Consider the following 23,088-nt stretch of genomic DNA (forward strand, 5'->3'; position numbering starts at 1 on the left):
CACACACACACACACACACAAAAAAAAAAAAAAAAAAAAAAAAAAAAAAAAAAAAAAAAAAAAAAAAAAAAAAAATAATAATAATAATCCTAAAATCTCTCCTCCCCACTTTCCTAACTGCCAGGGCTATATGCACTTGCAAATGCCCATATTTTCCATCCCAATGCCATCTTTGCCCACAAGTAGTTTCACAATAATGTAACACAGACAATAAAACATTTTTTACCCAAAAAGATCTATAGGAAGGCCCAAGGACTGTTGCCAGCCACTGTGGAGCTACAGGTTTCAGTCATTAAATCTTGAGGTACCAATTATATATTAGCATACATTCAGTGTTCTTCCTTAGATCTGTAGTTTTAATGGAAGTTTGAATTACTCCCCTTGGCTATTACTCTACATCCCTCTTAAGTATTTTGCTTCAATTGGGTCTCCAGGGTTAATATGGTGTACAAATACAATTACTAACACTCACAACCACTACTTCTGAGTTCACATTGTAGTATCATCATATGAAGGATTTGTATAGCAAAGTGGTAGCAATAGACCATTCATACCCTTTTATTAGTGTATAAACAAATAAACTCTAGCCAGGTGTATTGCCAGTGAAATACTGAGTCAGTAATATCTGTAAACTGTACCAGTTCCTTCCTACTTACAGTTGTTACATTTGTTATATATATTGTAGGTTCTTTGTGCTCTTCTGAACACCTTATAGATTTTGGCATGTTAGTTCAGAATGAATATCAAAGCTGTCATTGAAAATATCTATCAAATCTCCAATTTGCAATGTAGACTTCAAGAAAAATAAAGTATATATTAATATAAAGGAATATAATATCATTGTAGAAATGAAATTATTGACTTTTTTCTCTGAAATCTGTTCCATGAAATACTGTGAATAAAGTCACTCAGAATATTCATTAGTATCTAAAGCCACATCCACACGGTCGAGCACTGTCCGCCGGGCATGAGGGCTTTGCTCGACAACGGGCAATTTCATTGGGCAAACCATCAAACTGTCCATTCCCGGCACCATTTGCGGGCAGTGGATGGAGGGCTGACATCGCTGCCAAACGCATGAGGTGAGGTGCGAGCAAAGTTAGCAAACCCGCTCAGTACAGACCAAAGTTACCTTACTACCAAGACGTGCTATTGGTGATATGCTTTTCCTCATGTTTGTCTCTTGCCTTTGTATATATGGCTCCACTTTCGAAAGGAGAAAAGCTGATTATGTTCATTCTCATGTAACTGCAAAACAATTGTTCATTTTCATCCTGCAATTCACGTAGGATTGTCACTGAGCTTCCCATTAAATCACGTGTTTGTAACCACTCCCGGCATCAGGCATGTTTCCGTGATTTCTTGTTTTTCTTTTTAATGCAGGCAGCAATTATAATGCTGTAAAGTGCTACCTTCTTTCCAAGTATGGCGGGAACCATGGTTATTGTACCGCACTGAATCCCTCCCTCCCAACCTCTGCTTGCGGCCAACTAACCTCCAACCACCATCGTCAGCCATGTGGAATTTTTGCGGGCAGAGTCTGCGGACTTTGCCCGGTGAGGGCAAAGTCTGCCAGGCACAGCTCGACAGTGTGGACAAGGCATAAGACCTGCTCAGTTGAGTTTGACTGTGGTATAGATAGAGTCAAGTCATTCCTCATGGATTTGGATTTACCACTTTCATGTGGAATGAAACTGCTAAGCAAATTGCACCCAAGATTAATACAACTTTCCCATAGACTGCTAGTATATATGGGGGTGAACTCTAATATTCTCATGCCATCCAACAGTATGTCTCTGAAGAATTAAAATGGTTTTAACTCCTGGCAGATTATCCCAATTTTAACATGGACAAAGGTAAGGATTGAGACCTGGGACTGATGAGGGGCCTGTAAGGCAGGATATCACTGTCACTGATCCCATAACCCACCAAGGAACGTTGCACTGTAGAGTGATGTACCAATTTCATCCAGTTCTCTTGGTCATGAGCAAGGGCTTGAGAAGTGGCAAAGCCCATGGTTTCTTCAGTTGTCCCTGTTTTCTCTTTCCCTGGACTCTTCCTTGGAGAAGTGTCTTGGTGTAGTAGTCCACTTGACCTGGTTGTGTGACCATACCATTTAAGCTTGCATTTCTTTACTGTGGTCTGCAGTTCTTTGTACTGGCCAAAGTGTTGCCTGGGGCAAAGGCCTTTTGGTATGTATGTATCTATGCACATTTGATGCTGACTTTCAGCACATATCAAAGACCTGACAGTAAAAATCAGCAAGAAAACAAATCCATCACAAGCACTGACTTGTGACACCAGAAACACCAATAACTATTTACAAGCAGTTCATACATACATACATATACCAAGGGCTCTTTCCCCCTTACTGAGGAGGTAGCTAAAGTCAAAAGGCATAATTCCACTCCCATCCACCATTCCTCCCTCCTTCTCAACTTGGCTCCCCATGGATGACAGGTCATCCCTGCATCTCACATATTGCCCTGGGTCAGAACCAATATAGCAAGACCCAGCACATCCACAGCAAGGCCACCTCATTTAATTGGCAACCCCCTTCCTCTCCGTCCCCTCATGCAGAAACATTGAAGACAGGGTTAAATCCCTTCGGGCTGCATCAGAATATCATTCACACATAACCACTCCTTTCTATTCATCACAGTATCATCTATACACAGCCATTCTCCACTCACCCCTAACAGATATCCCTCTCTTACTCAATGCCCCTTTCACCCCATCTATCCATCTCATCCTTGGTCACCCCCTCATGTTCACTCTTTCCACCTCTGTTTTTCAAACTTCTTTTACTAATCTTTCTTCACTCATTCTTTCCCAGTGTCCAAACCATCCCAATACTCTTTTATCAACCATATCTTCCATCTTTTCCACCTGTCCTCCTTGTTTCTCACTGCAACCTTGTAACTCCTACCAGACTTCTCAGACATTTCATCTCGAACACATTTAAACTTTTTCTCTCTTACATTCCATGTCTCTGCCCCTTACAATGCTGTTGGCACAATTACCCCTTCATACAGTCTCCCCATAGCATCCATTTCCAAATGTCTACTTCTCATTATACATTTTAATCCCCCAAACCACTTAATACTTGCTCCTCTCAATCTACATTCTACCTCCACCCCTCCTCTTCCCATTCCTACCATGTGTGACCCCAAATACTTAAAGCTATCCACTTCCTCCAGCCTCTCTCCTTTAAGACTCACTTTCAAATTGCTGTCATCCTCTACCCTTGTACATCTCATCACCTTACTTTTACCCACATTTACCTTCAACTTGCTCCTCTAGCATACCTTTCCAAACTCCATTGCTAACTCCCTTAATTCCCCTCTGATCCTGCCACAAGTGCAGTGTCATCAGCAAATGACAACTGCATTACCTCCCACTTTTCTTCATTTTCTTTAACCATCTCCAATCCTCTGCCCATTACCCTCCCATACCACTCCATCCATGTACATATTGAACAGCCATGGCGACATGACACATCCCTGGCAAGAGTGCCACCTTTACCTCAAACCACTCACTCTCTCCATTTCTAATTCTAACACAGGCTCTACTACTATTATAAAAACTCTTGACTGTCCTTAATAGTTTTCCTCTGATCCCATATATCTGCAATACCTCCTACAGTGCCTTCCTGTCTACCTTCTCATAAGGCCCAAAAAACATGCTTACCCTTTCCTAAACTTTTCTCACATATCTGTCTTACTACAAAAATCTGATCCCAGCAACTTCTGCCTTTCCTAAATGCATGTTGTTCCTCACCAATTACTCCCTCTGCTCCTCTCAATCAAAACCCTCCCATAATCCAGCACTCTATCCTTCCTTAGGTACATTAAACAACCTCACCAGCCAGTCAACCATAACTATACCTCCCTTTTTTAGACACTCCACATAACATCCAACTAACCCAGGTACTTTACCTGCTCTAATCATGTTAATAACTACTTGCAACTCATCTTTTCTTATTTTTCCTCATTTATCACTGTCATTTTCTTAGTGTCTCTCACTGCAACCAGTTCCCTCCCAATCCTCCTTCACATTTGGCAACTCCCTAAAATACTCTGCCCATCTTCCCCTTACTACTGGCTCTTCTGTTATCATCTCTCCATCTGTACCTTTAACCTTTTCTTCTCTATTTGATTTGTCTCTCCTTCCTCTCTTAATTTCCTTACAAAATATCTCTTTATTACTTTCAAAATTTTGTCATACTCTTCCCCCATTTCACATCTGTTCTCCTTTTTGCCTACTTTATCTTGTTTTGCTTCCCTTCTTTTTTCTTTGTATCTCACATGTTTCTCATCCTACTTAGTAACCAGTATATGAATGCTTATTTCTTCTCATCTACCACCTTCTTTGCTTCATCATCCCACTATTCACTACCCTTCTTATTCCCTTCCATCACACACCATCTTTATACACCTTGTTACTCCCTCCTTGAAACATCCTCATTCCTCTTCCACTCCTACCTCTACTATCCTTCACCTCCTTCCACATTTCTCTCAGCTTCTTGTACTCCTTTTCCTTTAAACAGTTTACTCTAAGCACCTCCTTACCTTCTGTACTTTTCCTCTTTCTCCATCTATCCTCCACTCTCAACTTTCCTTCCACCAAAAACTTATCTGATATTCTCCACCTTTCTCCCCTAAGAACATGGACATCCAAAACTCTCCCTACTCTTCTCCTGGATACCACTACATATTCTATTAAAGCACTATCAACCACCCACCCACTACCCTCTTCCATGTGTACTTGTGTTTTACTTTTTTTTTTTTCTAAGCTCTGTGTATCATCAACTCTTTATATACATGTCCTCCAACAACTCTCCTTTATGACTTTTTCCTGGCACTCCAACTTCCCAACCATTCTGTCCATTGGTTCATCTCCTACTCTAGCATTGAAATCTCCCTGTACCAGTACATTGACATTTCTCCTTAAACCTTCTATACACTCGTTTATATATGTCCAAAAAGCCTCTACACTCTTCTATCAGGCCCATATGCACTTACGATGACCCACTATACACGATTTTAAGAATAAACTGGATGCAGAGATACGCAAATGGGTCACTATGAGGATAGCTCTCATTCCATAAAATACAACTAGGTAAATACATCTCCCTAATTTCACCTTTATCCACATTAACCTTGAAGAAACCTCCTACTCACATGGACACTTGGAACAAACTGGACGAAAAATAGTGTGTGCAAAAACCATTCATGAATTTAAGAGCAAACTAGACACTGCGAGATACAAAGGCGGGACATCACAAGTGTAGCTCCCCTTCCTGTAAAATACAACTAGGTACATACTCACAGGCAGTTCATAAAAACTATTATTGACCATATCTCCAAAGCATGGTTCCCAACAATCAGCAAGATGAACACAAACAATTTACAAACCTTACAGAATGGTGCATTGAGAGTAATACAAAGATGTACCAAAACAACCCCAATTTGACACTTGAATACAAGAACCAAAATTCTCCCCATAGAACACCACATGAAACTGACAAACATAATGCTGCACCAGGACCCTAAATACCACACACCCATCACACTACATCTCACAAGCACCCTGAACAGGAGAGACACACACAGAGACACTACACCAGCAGCATACTACTCAAACACCTTTAACAATCTACTATATATACACACATATATCAAAGGCTTTTTCCCCCTTACAAGAGGTAGCAAAAAAAAAGGCATAAAATTCACTCCCACCCATTCCATCCCCATATAATCCACTCCCATCCACCCCCAGATAGGGTACACAAAATTACACACACTAAGATTGTGGTGAGGTTTGGTGCCTACTTCCCATGTGTACCTTGTTCATCTCAGCCATTGCGATATGACACATCCCTGTCTAAGTCCCACCTTTACATCAAACCACTTGTTCTCTCCATTTCTAATTATAACACAGGTTCTACTATTCTCGTAAAAACTTGACTGTTCTTAACCTACATATACCCTATATATCTGCAAAACCTCCCAGTGCCTTCCTGTCCACCCTCTTACAAGCCTTTTCTAAATCCATAAAGGCTTAAAAAACATTCTTAACTTTAGTTCAAGCTTTTTCACTTCTGTCTTACCACAAAAATCTGATCCACACAACCCTGACCTATCCTAAACCCACACTTTTCCTCACCTAATCCTCTCAATCAAAACCCTCCCATAAGCCTTCCCAACTACACTCAGCATACTGATCCTTCTGAAACTACTACACTCACATCTGTCCCCCTTTCCCTTGTAAAGCAGAAATATACAGGCACTCCTTCAGTCCTCTGACACTTTTAGACAAACATTAAAAACTTCACCAGCTAGTCCACCATCACTGTATCTCCCTTTTTTTAGACACTCCACTGACACCCATCTAACCCAGGTGCCTTGCCTGCTCTCTGTTAAATATATTCATTAAAGTATTATCACTTTAATATGTATGGCATTGATATGTGCTTTGACTTGGCCAAGTCTCTTATTAGAAGGAAAGGGCCTTGAGTATCATTTGGTAATGCACCTTATATAGAAGGGTAATAAAAGTGTGCAGTTGGCAAAAATCAAGGAACATATATTTATAACACTTCCTACTATTTTTTTTAAATATTCATAAAAGGATTACACAATCTTACTTTCCTCTCCCTCTTCCTCTACCACCACCTCTACCTCTCCCTCTGGTGCTGGTTCCCGCATTGCCACCTTGCTTTCCTTCTCCTTTAGTTCGTTTCTGTGGGAATAGAAAAGTGTGGCAAAGAATTATATTCAAACACAGCTCAATGCTTGGAAGTTTGAAATCCTTAATCATTGTGACAAATTCATCACTATTCAGGATGGAACTATTCAGTCTAATTCAAATACTGCATATGTATAAAATTTTGGGTACAGAGGTGAGGTTATATTTGATATATGGGTTTGTGAAACCATACAATAGGCCCACTGCTCACATGAACACCTGGTTTTCACTTGAAATTTTTAAACATGAAAATATGGTTTTGGTTCTGAGAAATTCATTTCTATAGGACTGTTGGCAAATGCCAGCAAAAGCCCACCTTGCCTTGTTCTTTTGGTTATGACTTTGGCACATTTAATGTTAATGTTAAACTTCTTTCTTTTATTTTAAAAAGTTATGTGATGAAATTACACACATATATACATATACCATTGGCCTTTTTCCCCCTTACAAGGGAGGCAGCCAAAAACAAAGGCATAAAATCCACTCCTACCCATTCCATCCCCACATACATACACACAGATTAAATTGGAACTGTACATGAATTTGAGTCTAGGTATGTTAGAAAATCAGATTATAGGAGACGGCACCCAATGAGCCTTGCTCCTTTCTTATAAACTACAATTAAGTAAATACATGTATCAAGGACTTTTCCCCCATACAAGGGAGGTAGCCAAAGACAAAGGCATAAATCCACTCCCACTCATTTCATCCCCACATACTGCACTCCCATTCACCACCCCTCCCTCTCCCTCTTTTCTTGGCTCCTCCTGGATGACGGGTCATCCCTGCCTCTCAGCCATTATCCTGGGTCAGAAGCAATGCAGCGTGACACAACACATCCACAGCAAGGACACTCAATTAAATTGGGGACCCCACCCTCTCCATCCCCTCATGTGAAAAAGGGATAGGGAAAAAATCCCTTCGGGCTGCATCAAAATAAATATCACTCACACATACTCCTTCACCTAGCCCCATCCCTTCCATGCATCTCAGCATCATCCATACGCAACAATTCTCCGCTCACCTCTATCTTGTCTTTTCCCAACCTTCCTCAACAGACATTCCCCTCTTTCCCAAGGCCCCTTTCACTCCTCTCCTTCTCATCCTTGGTCACTTCCTCATGTTCACTCCATCCACCTCTGCTTTGCACACCTCTTTTACTAACCTCTCTTCACTCATTCTTTCCAAGTGTCCAATCCATTCTTATATTCTTTCATCCACTCTATCTCTCAACTCCCATTCCACCCCTGCTCTACTCCTCACCTTGTTTCTCATTCTAACCCCTACCAAACTTCTCATGCATTTCATCTCGAACACATTTAAACTCTTCCTCTCTTATGTTCCATGTTTCTGCCCCATACAGCCCTGTTGGAACAATTACTCCTTCATACAATCTCCTCTTAGCATCCATTCCCAAATGTCTATTTCTCATTACACTTTTTAATCCACCAAAACATTCACTTGCTTCTCAATTTACGTTCTACCTCCACCTTCACTCCTTCCTTTCCTGCCACATTCACCCCCAAGTATCTAAAGCTATCCACTTCCTCCAGTCTCTCTCACTTAATACTCACTTCCAAATGGCTCTCATCATCTCCCCTTGTACATCTCATCATCTTACTTTTACCCCACATTTATCTTCACCTTCCTTCTTTTGAAAACCTTCCCAAACTCTGTCACTAACTTCCTTAATCCCTCTTCTGATCCTGCTACAAGCACAGTATCATCAAACAAAAAAGTGGCTTATCTCCTATTTTTTCTTTCCTTTTTTATCTAAGCATCTCCAATCCCTGATCCATTACTCTTGCCTCTTGCACCACCCCATCCATGTATAAATTGAGCAGCCATAGCAACATGACACATTCCTGGTGAAGTTCCACCTTTACGTCAAACCACTCACTCTCTCCATTTCTAATTCTAACACTGGCTCTACTACTCTCGTAAAAACTCCTGACTGCTCTTAGCAGCTTTTGTCCTATCCCATATATCCGCAATATCCCCCAGTGCCTTCCTGTTTACCTGGTCAGCCTTTTCCAAATCTATAAAGGCCCAAAAACATCCTTACCTTTTCCTAAAGCTTTCTCACATATGTCTTACCACAAAAATCTGATCCACAAAACACCTACCTATCCTAAACCTACACAGTTCCTCACCAATTACTCCCTCTGTTCCTCTCCTAATCCTCTTAATCTAAACCCTCCCAACTACACTCAACAAACTGATCCCTCTGAAACTATTAGACTCACACTTGTCTCCTTTTCCCTTGTAAAGCGGAACTATACAAGCACTCCTCCAGTCCTCTGGCACTCAACCCTCTTTTAAACAAACATTAAATGACCTCACCAGCCAGTCCACTATCACTGTGCCTCCCATTTTTAGAAACTCTGCATGACACCCATCCAACCCTTGTGCCCTACCTGCTCTTATCATCTTTATAACTACTTTCACTTTAAAAGATCTTACTTATCCTCCATTTTCTTCATTCATCACTGTCATTTTCTTAATGCTTCCCACTCCAACTACCTTTCCCTCCCTATCCTCCTACACATTTAGCACCTCCCAAAAATACTCTGCCCATCTTCTTCTTACTGCCATCCATTTCATTATCATCACTCCATCTGCACCTTTTACCTTTTCTTCTCTACTTGATCTGTCTCTCCTTCTCTTAATTTCCTTTAAAAACATCTTTTTATTTCTTTCAAATTTTCTGTTATACTCTTACCCAATTTCATATCTATTTTCCTCTTTCCCTCCTTTATCTTATGCTTTACTTCGCTTCCCTTTTCTTTGTATCTCTCATATGATTCTCTCATCCTATTTTGCGACCAATCTGTGAATGCTTGTTTCTTCTCTTCTACAACCTTCTTTGCTTCATCATCCCACCACTCACTACCCTTCTTTCTAATTCTTCCTGTCCTCCTTGTTCCACACACCATCTTTGCACACCTTGAAACATCCTCATTCCTCCTCCACTCCTAGTTCTACTCTATCCTTCACTCCCTCCCAAACTTCTCTCAGGTTCTTTTTGTACTCCTCCTTTTCTTTCTCATTTAAGCAGTTTACTCTAAGCACCTCCCTACCTTCTGTCCTTTTCCTCTTTCTCCATCTATCCTCTACTCTCAACTTACCTTCCACCAAAAAAATGATCTAATATTCCCCCACTCTCTCCCCTAAGAACATGTACATCCAAAACTCTTCCTTCTCTCCTTGTTACCACTATATAGGCCATTAACCCCTTCAATACGAGCCAAAATCTCGAGGGCAGCATTAGCTGCCAGACGTGCGATGTTGCGTCATAATACTCGCATTATAAAAAATAAAGTCACCGCTGTATTAATTGTTTTCTCTTTCACCCATGAATTTTGATAACCATAGAAAATATGATGAAGCCAGTTTACAGAGTATGGGGGTCACACAGGTACAACTACAATAAATATAATCAAGACGCCGACGTCGGCATCCTCGTGTACCCACTTGCTCCTCATGACGCCTACGTAGGCGTCACCGTATGGAAGGGGTTAACCTCTTGAATGTGATGACGCCTATATATGCATCATGAGCCATGATGGGGCATATGAGGATGCCAGCATTGGCTTCCTGATTATATTTATTTTGCATCTGTAGCTCAGTGACCCCCATATTCTGTGAACAGGCTTGATCACCTTTTTTGTGATGTTATACTTATAAAGTATGAAAGAGAACAAGTACAACAGAAGTAACTTTATGTTTTGTAATGTGCATATTGTGATACATCACTGTACATCAGGGACGCTGATGTGGGCACAAATAATTGACTCGTATTAAAGAGGAAGCCCTATCTACCACCCTTTCATCCACCACCTTCTCCCATGTGTACTTATGCTTGACTTTCTTCCTAAACACTATTTGCTATCATTAACTCTCCACTATGATTTTTTCCTGGCACTCCACACTTCCCAACCATTCCATCTATTGGTTCATCTCCTGCCCTAGCATTGAGATCTCCCAATATGCCAGATGAATGTACCATCACAAATATAAGGTATGTTTTCATATCATCTTTGGCATGTGAAAGCCTGTCAACTTACTCTTTCAACTGTGTTTTTGTGTGGATGTATCATGTGGTACTGGTGGTAGGTGAGGGTAAATGTGGGCAAAAGATGCAGGTTGCAGGCAGGAGATAAATGAAAAATGAGAGGCCAGAGGAGGTGAATTACAGAGCAAGGGAGGCAAGTATAGTAAATGTCTGCATGAAATGAAAATGGTTATGAGAGGTATGTATTTAGGAATGTGTACAAATAGGTTATATAGAGTCATTATGCACAACACTATATAGAGCAGACTAGGAATCTAAGGGAGGCTGAAAAGAAGAGCCTGAATGTGTTACAAAAATGAATGGTGAGAAATGTGGAGTTAAGGTGGAGTGTGAGGGTGGCAAGAGTGGTTGGATATGGAAGATTGATGTGTTGAGGTGGTTTGGCATATGGGAAAAATGAGAAAATGCTTGTAAAATGAGTGAAAAACAGTTGTAGATGGTGGGAACTTGGGAGGAGGAAGACCATGAATTATATGAGATATGGAATGTTTGCAAAGTAGGTTAATGAGAGTGCAAAAGATAGGAGTGAATGGAGGGAGCCTGTGAATGGATGAAAGGATGAAATGGCCTGAAGAACAAACAAAACCATTCCTTCAGGCCACATAATACTTTTGTCCATTTCTCTCTTCATTCACTCCCATTTTTTCCAATCTTTCTTATTTGACTGATATTCCTCTTGCATTCAATGATCTCTTTACCTTTTCCATCCATCTCATTCTTCATCTTCTTCTTAAGTCCACTCCATCCAATTCTACTTTCCACATTCCCTTTGCTAGTTATTCTTTATTTTTTTCCATCTGCTCACACTACCTCCACTCTAATGATTTATCCTATCTGACCACCCACATTCTATGCCTCACCTACCATATTTCTCAGACACTTCATCAACACATTCAAGTTTTTACTTTCTGACTTTGCTTCCTATTGGCTACCTTGGTATATTGATGGATAGATACATACATTTTCTGCTTCCCTTTAATTCGAAGTTCATTCTATACAATGCCATGGGTACAATCACACCTTCATACTTTTGGATCTACTTTTTTCTTAGGCCCAGCTACACTCAACTACCCCAGATGCAACAACCACATGGAAAACACATACCTTACCTGATACTACCATGTCCTATTCTTTCCACATAGCTACACAAAATTTCCTCGCAGTGCCTTATAGGGTGAACTAGTTTCCTGGGGCCAAAGTTCTCCTCCAAGAGAAAACCAGGTCAAAGATTTGACTAAGAGTAATCGATCTATTGCATAGTTCTTTCTGACAGGCAACCTGAATCTCCCAGGAAACTGGCTACAGCTACCATTTAACCCATAAATCACTCGTGTAAAAAGCCAATACAATATATTTTTCTGCTTACCTTTATCATGGCATCACTACCAATGTCATCCTCCTCTTCTTCATCCTCTTCTTCATCTTCCTCTTCTTCCCCTTCCTGGCTTGAGGCTCCTCTACCTGCTTTCTTCTTTATTGTTGAAACAACAGAGTATGGGTTCAGGTGAGGATCCTTGTTATAAGCTCTTGTGAAAGCTGCTTTCACCTGCCATATTAAAAAGAAGACAAGTTACACTCTTTATAAAGGAACTATGAATTCAGGTATATTTTTCCTCTGATGACATTCTTTTTGAGGGTGTACTTGGGAGAAATATTTTCCTTTCTTAGATGACAGAAGATAGGGGCGAGTGGAGAATGGTTGCATATGGATGATGCTGTGATGTATGGAAGAGAGTGGGTGGGGGATGGGTGAGGGAGTATGGTATTTTGATGCAGCCCGAAGGAATTTCTCCATGTCTTCTCTTTTTCTACAGGAGGGGACTGAGAGGGGAGGGTCACCAATTAAATGAAGCAGCCTTGCTGCATTGCATCTGACCCAGAGCAGTGGGTGAGATGCACAGAGGAGCCAAGAATAGTGGGAGAAAGGGGTGGTGAATGGGAATAGAGCACCTGGGGATGAAATGGGTGGGAGTGGATTATGCCTTTGACTTTGGCTACCTTCCTTATAAGGGGGAAAAATCCCTTGGTATATGTATATATGTATGTAGGTGACAAATGTTATCCTCGATGAGTTGAGAAACCTGTTACTGTATTAAAAACATTATGAATGGTTTGCTGAATCCCAATCTTTGAGAATCAACAATAAGAAAAGAAAATCGAATTTGGGTTTCATGTAATATGACACATCTATGTAACTTTTCAAACACAACAGTGATGGAGATGGGTGGCATTTGCAACAAACTTTGAGATAATACAACTGCCCCCTTTTAAACCTTAATGGGAGCTACCAGGTACTGTCTGAAAAATGGTGCTCCATTGTCTGGGACAGGATGGAGAACCCATGGAGAACCCTGCTACCACCCTAACCTCAAAGTCACCCATTCTCTCCATATTCATAAGAACATAACATAAAAATAAAGGAGACTGCAAGAGACCATAAGGCCTACACTAGGCAGCTCCTAAATCATCTTAGTATTCTTTGATCAACCCAATCTGCCAACTCCCTTTCCAGCCCTACTCTGACTTTACCTGACCTCATTTCTCACTATATCCATTCTCGATACCCCTTAAACACTTCATCTCAAACACATTTAAGTTCCTACTTCCACCAGAACATAACACCTAAGCACTCACCTATGCAAGTGATCTGATGACTGCCCAGCATAACAACTACAAAGTAGCAGCTAAGGACACCAGAATGAGTGGTCATCATGGCAAAAGTCAAAAAGTTCTAAGCCAGTACAAGTACAAAAACAGGCCCAGCCATTGAATCAAATTCCCCTAGATCCAATCATCATGCAGAGGTCAATAAATACTGCATGCTACACTGTATGGCACATTTGTATAAAACACTAAATATTTTTCCCTCAAGTGACCTATGGGCTTGTCTGGTGACCAATGCTAGTTACCTGGGAGCTGTGGATCTCCTACAAAGGAGACCTGAGTTAAAACAGATTGATGAAAACAAGGCATTTATCAAATTTACTTGACCATGCTATCAAAAGATCATAAGAAACAAAACACATAAGCACGCTTAAACAACTACAAATGCACGTGTAACATACTTTGCTGTCTACAGAAGCCATTGGGTCCTTCTTGCCAGGCCATTGTGAAAGCTCAATGACAGCATCCAAGTCTTCTCTTTGGAGGTCGTATGAATTGAGTGCATTTACAGCTTCTGGCACTCCTTCCTGACCTTTCTTAGACAATGGAGTTGTGACTGCATTGCGAATCATTGGGCTGTAGTCAAGGCCCACATCCAACTTATTGCCTGATATTCTGAAAAAGCAAATTTAAATACAAATAAATAATACAGTCCATTTAGCATTTTCAATACTTTGTTGAACTTCTTCATTTAGGAAGTATACTTTTAGAATCAAATTTCAAATCATGTCAGATGCATTAGTATCATTAATCAGTTGATAGTTTCACCTTCTGCTAAATGATATGACACTATGCTCAATAAGATATATATCTATCTATACCAAGGGCCTCTTCCCCATATAAAGGAGTAGCCAGCCAAAGCATACGCCCACTCCCACTCTTTCCCTCTTATCTTAGCTTGTTGTGGATGAAGGGTCATTCTTGTCTCCTGCACACTGCACGAGTAAAGAGCAATGCGCTATGACACCGCACATCTACAGCAGGGCCACTTTATTTACACAATGACCCTCCCTTCTTGTCCCCTTATGCAGAAAATAGTGAAGATGGAGAGAAATTCCTTCAGGCTGCATTAAAAAAAAAATCATCCATACACAACTCATTCTCCACTCACACCTAACCCTTGCCTTCTCCCTTCCCTACTCAAAAGAGAAGTATGATAGGGGTTACTAGGGTGGATAGAGTGAGAAATGAAGAGGTGAGGAGGAGAACAGGGGTGGAAAGGGAGTTGGGAGATAGGGTTGATGAAAGAGTATTGGAATGGTTTGGAAACATGGAAGGCAGAGGTGGAAGGAGTGAATATGAGGGGTTTACCTAGGATGAGATGGATCGATGGGGTAAAAGGGGAATTGGGAAAGAGGGGAATGTTGGTTGAGGAAGGACAGGAGAGGACAGAAGACAGGGGTGAATGGAGAATGGTTGTGTATGGATGATGCTGTGATGCATGAAGAGTGGATAGGGGATGTGGGGTGAGGGATTATGTGTGAAAAATAAGTTGACGCAGCCTGAAGGGATTTCTCCAAGTCTTCTTTTCTGCATGAGGGGACAGAGAGGGGGGGGGGTCGCCGATTTAATGAAGCGACCTTGCTGTGGATGTGCTATGTCTTGCAACACTGCTTCTGAGCCAGGGCAGTGGGGGAGATGCAGGGATGACCATCATTCAGGAGGTGCCAAGATAAGAGGGAGGGAAGAAGGTGGAGGTGAGTGGAGTATGTTAGGGATGGAATGGGTGGGAGTGGTTTTTATGCCTATGCTTTTTGGCTACCTCCCTTATAAGGGGGAAAAAGCCTTTGGTATATGTATGCATCTAGCTACATTATATTTTTCTTTAATACCACAAACTACTATGCACTTTTTTTTTTTTATCCACTGTGTCTCTGACCCAATTCTCTTTCTCCTTAATTACTGTTTCTGTTTCTGTGTGTGTGTATGTGCGCGCATGTTTGTGTGTGTGTTTTTACCTAATTCAGGTATACAGGAGAGGAGCAACACTCGGGTCCCATCTACTACTCTCCAATTTATCATACCTAGCTTGGAATTCATGTACAAATCAAAACTTAATATATATCCTTGATTTCTAATTACCATATTTAGTTTAAAATCTAAATATGATATGTGTGTGTGTGTGTGGGTGTGGGAGGGGGGCCTTTCGGAGTGGGAACGAAGTCATTTACCTCTATAACCAAGTGCTGTAAACTTTTGACAATGTGGCCACATTAAATGGGGCTATGCCTTGAGGCTTCCTAATCTTTAAGTGATCAAAGGAAGTGGAGGGGATCATTTAACTCTTTCTGTTATGTGTTACAGGAATATTAACCACTTCCATACGGTGACGCCTACATAAACTGGCTTCATCATATTTTCTTAGGTTATCAAAATTCACGGGTGAAAGAGAATGAACGAGTGAGCACTGACATTTTTTATAATGCGATTATTATGATGCAACATTGCACGTCGGGCAGCTAATGCTGCCAGATGTGCGATGTGCCCCGGAGTGAAGAGGTTAAAACTCCCTCTTATGCACTAGTGGTTCCATATGACAGCTGCATTGAACTTGGGTGGTTAGTGATGCCATGTGATCGTGTCCTACTGAAGAGAAAACCCCCACCCTCTGTAGCCACAATCAACCTGTATCAAGTGATGGGGTCACATAAAATACACAGCCACACATCAACATGATACACACCTCTCGTGTTCACACATGGGAAAGGATCCTCTCATGCAGTGACCTCATGACGGATACATGAATAGGACAGATGCCTGATATCACCAATCACCCACATAACCACTATACTCTCAAGAGATGATATACATAGATGCATGACTCAACACCAAACACAACTACACACCTTTATTAATATGATGTAATTCAAGAGCCATAGCTCAGACAATGATGTAATATACAACAACTATATTGTAAATCAAACCTGGCACCTCATATAATTAGAAATACCAGATCAGCAGTTTGACCTGTGATGACCAGGTTGGTCGGAGGACCAAGCAGTCTGGTGAGTGAGATCCAACAGGCCACTAGCTTTTAAGTGGTTGAAGGGACTAAAGACACTTGGATGTTTCTTTAACCAGCATGGAAACAAACCCTTAAGCAAACATCTGGTATGAAACAAAATCTGTTAGTGATGTCACCACACTGATGGGACAGATATCAATCGGGCAAATAATACTGGGACTTACTTCAATCTCATGTGGACCTGTATCTCCTGCATTAGTCGATCAAATTTGTTGCGTCTGCTGTTGTTCCCCAGCCACCTTGGGAACTCAATTTGTGATGTCAAGTGACCTGACATGTAGTACCCAGGAAGAACGGAGCTGAACACAGCCTGAAATGAAATTACTTAGTAACAAGTAATCCCATGCACTTTTTCCATTTTATATATACAAACATACTAAGGGATTTTTCATCCTTACAAGGAAGGTAGCCAAAGTCAAAGGCATAAATCTACTCCTACTCATACTCCACTCCCTTTCACCACCCCTCCCTCCCTCTTTTCTTGCTTGGCTCCTCCTGGATGACAGGTCATCCCTGTTGCCTGCATCTCGCCCACTGGCCTGGGTCAGAAGCAATGCAGCAAGACACAGCACATCCACAGCAAGGCTGCTCCATTTAAGTCACGAGGCCCCCTCTCCAACCCCTCATGCAGAAAAAGATAAATCCCTTCAGGATATATATATATATGCTAATAAGAAACACTGGTAACTTGTGTTCAATTATACAAGAGTGACCACTGGGAAAGAGAAGCTAAATGAAAATAAGCACTTTCGTATATTACATCTTCAGTGCAAAACACATTCAAAGGAAAGATTACAAGAATATATATATATGCATCAACAGAGGAATGTGGGACAGAAAACGAGATCAAATTATATCACAGAATTTGGTCACTCAGCTACAACTACAATATAAATGTAATCAAGACGCTGATGCCGGCATCCTTGTATATCTATTTGTGCCTCATGACACCTATGTTGGTGTCATCATATTGAAGATGTTAATAAGCAAATGTTTGACTGTACTGGTGTTCTTGAAAACTACATTTATGTTAAATCTTTTTAATAAATCTGGGATATTTAACAAATTTTCTTGAAATGGTAAAATTAATACATTATGTTTACTGAAAGTTAATTTTGTCTGGAGATTGTGAAATGTTTTCCTTGCAAAAGTGTAGGCACCATCAGGAATTGGTTTACGTTATTTTGAATTATACATACATACATATACCAAGGCTTTTTCCCCCTTCCAAGGGAGGTAGCCAAAAAGGTAAAGGCATAAAAACACTCCCACCCATTTCATCCCTAAATACACTCCACACCCCTCCCACCCTTCCTCTTATCTGAGCACCTCCTGGATGACGGGTCATCCCTGCACCCTGCCCACCGCCCTGGGTCAGAAGCAGTGTCGCAAGACACAGTACATCCACAGCAAGGCCGCTTCATTTAATCGGCGACCCCCCCTCTCCGTCCCCCTTTGCATATAAGGCGAGGACGGGGAGAAATCCCTGCGGGCTGCGTCAAATTTACTCACACATACTACCCCACCCCCCAGCCCATTCCTCCTCATGCAGTCACAACATCATCCATATACAACCATTCTCCACTCACCTCTGTCTTCCGTCCTCTCCCTTCCTTCCTCAACAGACATTCCCCTCTTCCCCAAAGCCCCCTTCACCCCATCCATCCACCTCATCCTAGGACGTCCCCTCATGTTCACTCCCTCCACATCTGCCTTCCATACCTCTTTTACTAGTCTTTCTTCACTCATTCTTTCCATGTGTCCAAACCATCCTAATACTCTTTCATCAACCCTATCTCCCAAATCCTTTTTCACCCCTGTTCTCCTCCTCACCTCCTCATTTCTCACTCTATCCAGCCTAGTAACCCCCACCATACTTCTCAGACACCTCATCTCAAACACATTATTTTGAATTATACCCAATGTTAAAAAAAATTGATTTCTTTGTCAATGTATTCTTCACTGCAGACATGTAGGAAACATAGTTGAGATGACTGCATATTTAATCTCTTTGATATGAAGACATCTACATAGGCGTCATGAGGTGCGAGTGGGTATATAAAGATGCTGGTGTCGGCACCTTGATTATATTTATCTTGTGGTTGTAGCCAAATGACCCCTGAATTCTGTAGACCGGTTTGATAATGTTTTCGGTGTTCATTATTACTCAGTGAAAGAGAACAAGTAATATACCAGTGACTTCATATTTCATAATGAGAGTAGTGTGATGCAATGTACATTAAGCATCTGATATTGTGTGCAAGAATTTGACTCGTATTGAAGAAGTTAATGCTAGGATGACTGCTGATTAGATGAAGCAGGCTTGCTGTAGGTGTGCTGTGTCTTGCTGCATTTTTTCTGACCCTGGGTGGTGGGTGGGATGTGGGTATGGCTCATCATCTGGGAGGGGGTGGGATGGGAGAGAGGGAGGGGTGGTGAATGGGAGTGGAGTATGTGGGGATGAAATGGATGGGAGTGGATTTATGTCTTCTGACTTTGGCTACCTCCATTGTAAGGGGGTAAAAGCCTTTGGTATATATGTGTATGTAAGATGGGTAGAATAATAATGAATGTAAAAATATACATTGATTGGCTTATGATATGAATTTGGGTCTATTTTCGTTGATGGAGGATATTGCAATCTAAGAAAGGTAAAGAGCCATCTTTCTGTTTCTAATGTGAATTTAATGGAAGCAATAAATGTGTTCAATTTAGTTAAATACTCATGTCCTATAAAAATCTTTCCAACCTTGTAACAACTACCATACTTCTCAGACATTTCACCTCATACATTCAAACTTTTCCTCTCTGCTTCTCTTAAATTCCATGTCTCTGCACCATACAGTGCTGTCAGCACATTCAGCCCTTCAGATAATCTAGTCTTTGTATTAATTTCCAAATGCCTATTTCTCATTACACTTTTTAATTCCCCAAGACATTTACTTGCTTCTCTCAGTCTACAGTTCATCTCCACCTTCACTTCTGTCACATCTGACCCCAAATACCTAAAACTATTTCCTCCAGACTCTCTCCTTTAAGACTTACTTCCAAATTGCTGCCATCATCTCCCTTGTACATCTCATCACCTTACTTTTACCAACATTTATCTTCAACTTTCTCCTCTTGCATACCTTTCCAAACTCCATCAATCACTCCCTTAATCCCCTCTCTGACCCTGCCACAAGCACAGTGTTGTCAGCAAACAGCAACTGGCTCATTTCCCACTTTTCTCCATTTTCTTTAACAATTTCCAATCCCCAGCCCATTTTCTCACATTCACCTCCAGCAACACCCCATCCATGTATACAGTGAACAGCTACAGTGACATGACACATCCCATTGCGAGGATTAGGAGAGGAACATTGGTAGTAATTGGTGAGGAACAGTGTGGGTTTTGGAAAGGTAGGAAATTGTGTGGATCAGAATTTTGTGGTAAGACAGATTGTGAGAAAGATTTGGCATAAGGTAAGGATGTTTACTGGGTCTTTATGGATTTGGAAAGGCTTAAGACAGGAGAGACAGGAAAGCACTGTGGGAGGTTTTGCAGATATATGGGATCAGGGGAAAGCTGTTAATGTCAAGAGTATGAGAGTAGTAGAGCCTGTGTTAGAATTAGAAATGGAGAGAAGTGGTTTGAAGCAAAGGTGGGGCTGCATCAAAGCATATATTACAATCATTAATTGTGCATTTGGGACCTGGAGAGATTTGACGAAGTAGGATTTTTAAGTGCTTCTCTTATAATCTGAGTGTGAATGAATTTTTTGTAAGGATATATTGTATGGTTCAAGTGGAAGGTTGTTGTTTAAGTAATATGCTGGTGTGTATTTACCATGTTGTATTACATGGGAAGGGGAGCTATGCTTGTGGTGACCCGTCTTTGTATCTTGCAACATCTAATTTGTTCTTAAATTCTTGTATGGTGTTTGCACACACTATTGTTTCATCCAATTTGTTCCAAACATGCACCACAATGGCATAAAATCCACTCCCACCCATTCCATCCCTAACATACTCCGCTCCCATTCATCCAACTCCCTCCCTATCTTGGCTCCTCCTGGATGACAGGTCATCCCTGCATCTCGCCCACTGCAGTGGGTCAGAGGCAGTGTTGCAAGACACAGCACATTCACAGCAAGGCCACTTCATTAAATCAACAACCCCTCTCTCCGTCCCTTCATGCAGAAATGAAGATGGGAAGAAATCCCTTTGGTATACATCAATTTATTTTTCATGTATACTCCCTCAACCACCACTCCCTTTCATGCATCATAGCATCATCCATACACATCCATTCTACATTCACCCCTATCTTCTGTCCTCTCCCATCCTTCCTCAAAAGACATTCCCCTCTTTCCCAATTCCCCTTTTACCCTGTCCATACATCTCATCCTTGGTTGCCCCCTCATGCTCACTCCTACCTCTGCCTTCCACACCACTATTACTCTTTCTTCACTCATTCTTTCCATGTGTCCAAACCATCCTAATGCTTTTTCATCAACCCTATCTCCCAACTCCCTTTCCATTGTAAATATATGTATTTTTTTTTTTGTTATAGCTGGTGTATATGAATCATGTTACTAATGATTGGAGGTGTGCTGAATGTGTATGGTCACCAAGTCATTGAACGCCTAATACTTAAACTTGTCACACCATATATTCCCCTTGCTGACTCACAACACGGTTTTAGGCCACTACACTCCACAAACACTCTTCTGACAAACCTCACACAAAGAATTTTTGATGGCATCAATTCAGATAGGCCCCACCACAGAACACTTCTTATAACATTGGACATTAGTAAAGCTTTTGATGCTATCCCCCGCCACAACCTAACAAATAAAATATATAACACAGACATGCACAATAACACCAAAAGATGGCTGGCCAATTATCTGGCAGGCAGGAATGCTCATGTGTCATATAATGGCCAATCATCGCACATCAGAAACGTTAAGAACGGAGTACCGCAGGGCTCAGTTCTATCCCCCACATTATTTAATCTATACATGCATGACTTACCCACGCCAGACACCTCAGAAATACAAATCTCTTCTTACGCAGACGACATAACAATCACATGCACACATCGTAACACAGACAAAGCTGCAGAAATAATCCAGCCTTACCTTGACACACTCAACACATGGTTCATCACAAACAGACTCAAAATAGCTCCAACCAAATCTACAGCAACACTTCTCACCAACTGGACAAAAGAACACAAATACATACCTCATCTCTACATCAACAACACTCTAATACCACACACAAACACACCGAAAATTCTTGGTGTAACATACGATACATCCATGTCTTTCAAACAACACCTCACAAACATAAAAAACAAATGCACACCTAGACTTAACGCACTTAAGTCAATCACTGGAACAACATTTGGACAAAACAAAGAAACTAATATAACAATATACAAACAATGTATACGCTCAGTGATGAATTATGCGAGTCCTGCATGGGCTCCTAATCTCAGTGAGACACACCACAACACCCTTCAAATCATACAAAACAAAGCCCTAAAAACAATTACAGGCTGCACAAATACATCACCTACAGACCATTTACACCATGAAACAAAAGTCCTCAAAGTCAAGGAACACCTCGACATGAGAGGCACACAAACACTTGCTGCAGCCACCACAAACACATCACACCCGTTACACTACATAGCAGAACACCCACACACACCAAGAAACATTAAAACTACACCCAAAGACCTTTATTACACAAAGATACTCTCTTCTCTTCCTCCACAACCACCAAATACCAGCCTCCGGAAACATATTCATAATCATATCACTCACCGCTCCATTAACACACTGAAAGACAACACACTGCTGCATGCCAGACCCCCTGATATCCACCCTTCTGAATCCTCTCTCCCACGTAAGGACAGAGTCCACTTGGCCAGACTGCGATGCGGTCACCACCCAGCACTTCTAAGCTACCAGAGGAGGCTGGACGACCGTGTTGTGAACAGCTGCCCAGGATGTAACACTTCACCCCATACCATACAACACATAATGGAAGACTGCATTATACACAATCATGCACGCAAACAACACAACATACACTCTATAAAGGATTTGTGGGAAAACCCAGTCTCGGCTGTGGCCTTCCTTGGGGAGACGGGACTGCTCGGACAGACAGTCTAGGGAACGACAACAACAACAACAACAACTCCCTTTCCATCCCTGTTCTCCTCCTCACCTCGCTTCTCACTCTATCCACCCTAGTAACCCCTATCGTACTTCTCAGGAACCTCATTTCAAACACATTCAAACATCTCTCTTCCTCTCTTATGTTCCATGCTTCTGCCCTATACAGTGCTGTCAGCACAACCATTCCTTCATACAATCTCCTCTTAGCATCCATTCCCAAATGTCTATTTCTCATTACACTTTTTAATCCACCAAGGCATTTACTTTCTTCTCTCAATCTACATTCTACCTCCACCTCCACTCCTCCCTTTCTTCCCACATTCACACCCAAGTATCTAAAACTATCCACTGCCTCCAATCTCTCTCCCTTAACCCCTTCACTCCGGGCCAAAATCTCG

At 41.4% G+C, this 23,088-nt stretch overlaps 1 protein-coding gene across 2 annotated transcripts in view; it reads right to left on the reverse strand.

Moving 5' to 3' along the window:
* Positions 1-6,572: 6,572 nt before the first annotated feature.
* The window catches only part of Gnf1 (germ line transcription factor 1), a 76,368-nt gene continuing 59,852 nt past the window's right edge, over positions 6,573-23,088 (reverse strand). For both annotated transcript variants that reach the window (XM_076184891.1, XM_076184889.1), the window contains exons 16-19: positions 16,679-16,824; positions 13,891-14,104; positions 12,192-12,371; positions 6,573-6,744 (exon numbers count right to left, since the gene is read on the reverse strand). In XM_076184891.1, coding sequence (XP_076041006.1) covers positions 6,646-6,744; positions 12,192-12,371; positions 13,891-14,104; positions 16,679-16,824 — 639 coding nt within the window. In that variant the 3' untranslated portion in view covers positions 6,573-6,645. The remainder of the gene's footprint in view (positions 6,745-12,191; positions 12,372-13,890; positions 14,105-16,678; positions 16,825-23,088) is intronic.

This window comes from Oratosquilla oratoria, chromosome 5 (assembly GCF_046742065.1).
Source record: "Oratosquilla oratoria isolate Oo_2021 chromosome 5, ASM4674206v1, whole genome shotgun sequence".
Classification (NCBI taxonomy): Eukaryota; Metazoa; Arthropoda; class Malacostraca; order Stomatopoda; family Squillidae; genus Oratosquilla; species Oratosquilla oratoria.